Source organism: Rhinolophus sinicus, chromosome 6 (assembly GCF_057876585.1).
Source record: "Rhinolophus sinicus isolate RSI-liver-muscle chromosome 6, RSI-T2T, whole genome shotgun sequence".
Classification (NCBI taxonomy): Eukaryota; Metazoa; Chordata; class Mammalia; order Chiroptera; family Rhinolophidae; genus Rhinolophus; species Rhinolophus sinicus.
The window spans coordinates 43,823,016-43,829,015 of record NC_142506.1 but is presented as its reverse complement, the minus strand read 5'-3'; the positions used below and the strand labels follow the sequence as shown (position 1 = coordinate 43,829,015).

General features: G+C 51.1%; 1 protein-coding gene across 2 annotated transcripts in view; it reads left to right on the top strand.

The window, feature by feature from the left end:
- The first annotated feature begins 4,645 nt into the window (after positions 1-4,645).
- C6H1orf198 (chromosome 6 C1orf198 homolog) overlaps positions 4,646-6,000 on the top strand; it is a 30,297-nt gene continuing 28,942 nt past the window's right edge. Inside the window, exon 1 of one of the 2 annotated variants that reach the window (XM_019757374.3) lies at positions 4,646-5,043. In XM_019757374.3, the coding sequence (XP_019612933.3) occupies positions 4,702-5,043 (342 nt within the window). In that variant the 5' untranslated portion in view covers positions 4,646-4,701. The remainder of the gene's footprint in view (positions 5,044-6,000) is intronic. The other variant, XM_019757373.3, reaches the window with a different exon arrangement.

Genomic DNA, 6,000 nt, shown 5'->3' with positions numbered 1-6,000 from the left:
GTTCTTCCCAGGGCACCGGAGTCTGAGGTCAAGCTGTAAAGGAGGCGGTCTGTCTCGTTTGGGCCGACCTTCCTACCTCCTTTCAGGTACATGTGACTTTGAGGACTTCACCTCCCCAGATGGGGTTTCTACAGTGGGTAGGAATTTCAGGTGAGGGGGGAAATGAACAACCGCTTCTGGAGTTGTTTACATTTTTACAGAGGACTGAAAATCTCAGAGGCTTTTCTAAATGTAAAACTTCAGGCAGCTAGACGATTTTTGTTGTTTCCAAGAGGACTTTTAGCATTTTTCACAGAGCGGCTAAGCCGGTTATCTTTGCTCCATGAAGCATGAGGTCAGTGGAAAGAAGGGCCCAGTTTTGAGCCTCAGGTGGGTCATGTGGCTTTGTGCAGAGAAGGTGATTCTGTACTTGTGGGCACAGGGAGTGCCCCACACCTGCCCGGACTTGGTGACAGACCGTGGTTGTCTCAAGAAAAGCTCTCCCTACAATTGGAAAAGTGACCCAACCCCTCAAAATATTCAAAGCACATTTTCTGTGAACAGTAGATTTGTAAAATCACCTTGTGTTTTGCCTTGGTCAGTGAACACTACCCTCCAGTCTCACCGTGGACCAGCCGGTCCCTGCTGTCCATTGCCTGTCCTGTCTGGGCGTGGTGTTGGGGCAGTGCAGACACCGGTCAAGGCAGCACCTGGAATAACCCGTAATAGATGTGGAGATGAGTCATGGTCCTTGGGGCTGCCTACCTCCTAGCAGAACGGCCAAGGCAGGCTTATCCACCAGCAGACTGCCCTGCCATGTCACCAAACGACTGCCTTCCCGAAACTGTCATCCGTCTGCCACAATGCCTGGAATTTCACCAGAACTTCCAGCAACCAGCTTGCAAAGGGTTCGAGCTGGTCACCAGCTCTGAGAAGCGGACTGGAATACTTATCCTAGGTTTTCCATGGATAAACTAACTCACTAACTGGGACAACAAGTGCATTCAGCAGACATTTGTACTAAGTCTACTCGACATTCAGCTGTGTTGTAGGCACTTGGGATGGGCAGCAGGAGACAGGAAAGGGCCCTGCCCTGTCTTCAACTAAAAGGAGTCCTGAAATAGCCATTCATAAACACCAAGAGACTTTGCATGTAGGTAAATACAAAAAACACAGGTCTCCAGAAGTGTCCAGAGCACCCTTCAACCATGGAGATGGCCTTGCTATTTGTGTCTCTCTCGGTAGGTTTTCAAAAATGGGACTGACCCAGAGACAGGGGTTCCAGGGCAGCAGACGTGTAAGGGACGTCTGGGTCATTGTCTTGGGTAGTTAAATATTATATGGAAAAAATAAGCACTGTTTCACCATAATCCCAGTTTCTTATTAATACTAGTAATTAATCTTAGACACATAAATTAATGGGAGAGATTTAACAAAAGGTGAAGAAACCTGTTTTGTGAATCTCAGTTCCATCTCAGGCTATTAGGGACAGTGGGGGATAATCGCAAGTGAGTTTTTTCCGGTGATGCCTCAGTTTCCTTATTGTAAAGAGGCGATAATAACGCAAACTCTGTAACATTGTTCATTTATTCATTCATAATTCATTCAAAGAATAGTCATTGAGCCCTTACTCTGAATCAGTCATTCTTGTTCCCAAGAGTAGACAAGGCAGGTAAGGTTCTTCCTATTGTGGAGTTTGCATTCTGCTGGGAACTCGAGGACACGTCTGAGAAAAATAATGGAAATGGCACTTGCAAAGGCAGAACGCCCCAGTTCAAGACACCAGAGACAGTTTCGTTCTTACTTAAAGCACTTGTTGCTGTCTCCTTAACTTCTCAGAAAAGCATTTCAGGACTGAATGCCACTTTCAGGTCCTGGATAGCTGACCTTGCATGGAACACCAATCGCCCAGCACCAACAGATCGAGTAAGAACAGCCCTGTTTTCTGTCTCACACCCTTTTCTCTTCTCCCCATGGTAGCAAAGGCCTCAGTGAAATGTTGGTGAATAAGGGAAGGCTTCTTGGACCACTGCAAGGTTTTAAAACATTTCAGAGTCAGGGGTCACGTGCTACTTAGTCCCTTCATTTTGTGAACAGAGTTCACTGGCTAAATCCAAGAATTTGGTTGCCTCCATCCAAATTCTTGCTTAGGAAAATGCTGTTATCCTAAAAATGAAAGGCCACCGTGAGAGGTAACACGTGTTTATTTGAGGTCTAAAAGAATATCTGCTCAGGAAGCACTGATTCAGGCAGAACCTCAACTAGTGTTCCAGTTAGATGAAGGCAAGAGGTGTTTAATGGAAGGGGAGGGGGACATGACATCCATAGAAGGAAAGCATTTCTATTAGTGCAGATAACCCAAAACTGTGATGCTAATTCTACAGACTGCTCTTAATTTCCAGTGCAATAGTCTTATCTGCTTTCTTGTTACCCTTGCAAACAGTTGTTTGGGGTAGAGTGCTTCTTCGGGCCCAGTCCAAAAGTTATTCTGTCTAGTTTTAACATCCCAAAGGTTGGAGGAGTAAGATGTACAAGACAGTTCATCTGGGATGGCAGCTCCAACTGGGTTTTAAAGTGGCTCTGTTTATACTGTTTACAATGCTTAGCACAAGAGCCATCCCACTATTTACCTTATTACATATTTCAAACTTGTCTATTTTTATTTGTTCCCAGGAGTGCGTGAATATACAAATCTCCCCCTCCCCCCAACCCCCAATTTCAGCCAAGTCATTTGTCAGAGACATTTAATTCCTGAATTTCTTCTTATAACCTGGAGGTCGTTTTCTCTTAGTTACCCCTTATCCAGATCATGGCCTTCACATACTTGGCTGCTGTCCCTGAATTATTTCATACCATATTTACACTGTGACTCCTCTGGCAATAAATGATATTTGATCTGAAACACTTAATCAGGTTGTGCTTTTTTGAAAGCAACACTTGTTTTTGGCACCTGCTTTGAAAACCACATGGGAACAAGTTTCTAATAGCACAGAACCTCTCCTATGTGAATTTTGAAACAAGCTTGAAGATGTTAATTAGGTTTCAAGAATACGTGTTTAAACATCACCCACGTTACTAACAAGGATTGGGGGGTAGAAATCAGTGGGACTCAGGTTAGTGTACTAGGCATACCTAGCAACTTAAATAGAGAATAATAATACCCCAAACTCCTCTCAACCTCGTGGCTCAAACAGTCCTTTACATACGTAATCCAGGCTACTCTGGTGGCTTTTCCCACTGCTCCAGGGTCCCAGGCTGTTGTGACAGCAATATCTTTTACTGCGGAGCTTGTCACATTCATGACATTCCAAAAATATTTTCTTAGGATCTCTGGGCAGGAAGCTAAGGCCATTTCACATTTCAAACAGAACTGTGTGAGTTAATTCTACTATTGTGTTCAGGATTCCTCCAAGTGTTACTTGGATGCAGACAGGCAAAGTAACAGCTGAAATGGTTTGTTTTTAAGAACAGACACTTATTCTCATCTGAGACCTGTCACAATCTTGTTCAAATCAGCCAGATGGTAAAGGGCTGCCTATAATTTTAGTGTTCTGGGGCACACTTCAAAATGACCACCCTGGACCCCACTTTTGGGATGTCGCTTTTGTGTCTGAAACTTGCTGCCTGTCTTCAGTTTACAAACTTCTAGCTGCTTCTCCTGATTGCTGAGATTCCAAAATAAACCTTGTCATTTCATTTGTGGATCAGAGAAAGCAAAGGCCTCTTGGCGACTTGGGGACAACCTCTTTGTGCACAGTGGCAAAACGCAGTACAGGTGTGGCGGCCCTGCACCCCGCACTCCCTTCTACGGGGATGGCATTTTGAGCTCCCCTGTACTTCATTTTACTCTCCTCTCTTTAGGAGGAGAGGGAACTAATTTCCTTTTAACACCCCAGTCCAGTCCCCACAGGTCATCCCTGCGGCCTCGCTGCTCCCTGCGCATGGCGCCAGGACCTGGGCCCAGTGTGGTGAGACAGCTCAAAGAAAGCGAAATGGCTCACCAAGGATAGGGACAGGAGAGGAATAAGGCGGCCGGCTACTCGGTTCTGAGACGCCCTGTTGCTTTAGGCACATTACAGAAAAAAGTTTCCTTTGTCAAACAAGTGACCACGTGGCGCTATGGCGGTCATCACCAGCAATCCCGTCAAACCGCCCGGCGCTGACTTGGGGACGCGCCAGCCACCTTCTGAGCTGGCCAAGGGGAGCCTCGAGAAGTGGGGGCACCGCAGGAACCCACAAGGGCAGACCCATAGGACCCCAGGAGCCGCGGGGTCGTCGCGAAGGGGATAGGTGCGGAGGGCGGGGTTCCCGGGGGTGGGAGGGAGCGGGAGCTGATGCGCCCGGGTGGGGTCGCGGAGGGCGGGGTTTCCCGGGGGTGGGGGCACGAAAGGAGGGTTCCCTGGGGGTGGGGTCACGAGGGGCGCAGTTCCCAGGGGTGCGGGCGTGGAAGAAGGGGTCCCCGCGGGCGGGAGCGGGAGGCGGGGTCCTCGGTGGTGGGGGCGCGGAGGGCGGGGTCCCCGGTGGTGGGCGGGAGCGGACGGCACGGTCCCCGGGGGTGGGGGCGCGGAAGACAGCTCGCCTGGGGTTGGGGGGAGGTGGAGGGCGGGGCTCCTAGCCGGAAGGGCGCCGTTGTCCGGGGTGGGGTCGGGGCGGAGCGAGGGCGGGGCGGTGCTCCGGGCTGCGGGGCGGGGGCGCGGGGCGGGGAGCGGCGGCCAGCCGGGCATGGCGTCCATGGCGGCGGCGATCGCGGCTTCGCGCTCGGCCGTCATGAGCGGGAACCGGCCTCTGGACGACCGGGAGCGGAAGCGCTTCACCTACTTCTCTTCGCTGAGCCCCATGGCCAGGAAGATCATGCAGGACAAGGAAAAGATCCGCGAGAAGTACGGCCCCGAGTGGGCGCGGCTGCCGCCCGCGCAGCAGGACGAGATCATCGACCGGTGCCTGGTGGGGCCGAGCGTCCCCGCGCCCCCCGAACCCAGGGAGCCCGGGGACCCCGCGGAGCTCGCGCGTTTCCCCGGCCTGCGCGGACCTACCGGCCAGAAGGTGGTGCGCTTCGGGGATGAGGTAGGCGCCCCGGCCGGGCGGGACCTGCCCGAGTGGAGTCGCCCCCGGAGTCGCGGTGGCGGGGGCTGGAGAGGATGAGCCGCAGGGATGGAGTGGATGGGAGGGGCGTCCCGGAGCCGAAGGTCGGGGTGGGAGCTCCCCGGGAGTTTGGGGAGAATCGCCGAGAGGGTCTTTAAGGACCCTCTGTCTAGACCTGCTCCGCTGGGCCGCACTGGAGCTGAAGGCAGCTGCTCCTAAGCGAGGCCGACCAAAGTGGGGATAGCAGGACTTTAAAGCCGATGAGCCTGAATTCTAATCCACTTATTGTATGGCCGTGGGTGGCTTAGCCCCTTAGAGGCTCCATTCCCTCCAGTGTAAACCGAGGATACTAATAACCCACCCCATGCCTGCCAAGGAAGGCGCTCAGCAAATTGTATATGTTAATGTTAGTACTAATACTTGTGAGCTGTATGGGGAAAGTGAAAGGCTAAGCAACATAACTAGAAGGAACAAGTGCCTTCCAAGATAAGGAGGTGAAAGCCGAAGCCCTAAGATGTTTCCTGAGTGAGCGCGATGTGTATGGAGCTTTGTTTTGGGAGAGCATAGCGCCCCGTTTTTCCACCGAAAAACTGAGGGGTAAGTTTAATGAGCTGCAGCAAGACGTGGTCCGTTTAAGGGCAGTCTGGGTCTCTGACCTAGACAGCGTGCCCAGACTTTTAGAGGGGTGGTCACTGAAGGAAGAAGTACTGCAGCTGTACAAGGGAAACCTGGGCTCTGACTCATTCCAAGTCACAGGGGCCTGAGTGTTCTGTACTGCTGAGAAATGGGGTCTTTTTCCTGGAATGTGTTTAACTAAAATCTGTTTGGTGCCATTAGATTTTGCACTGTATTTATTTGGCATTTCAAAGTCAATTTATGCCATGAGGGGCCAAGACAAAAGGAGGGAGAAGTACAAAAATGAGATTGCCCTCTGTTAAG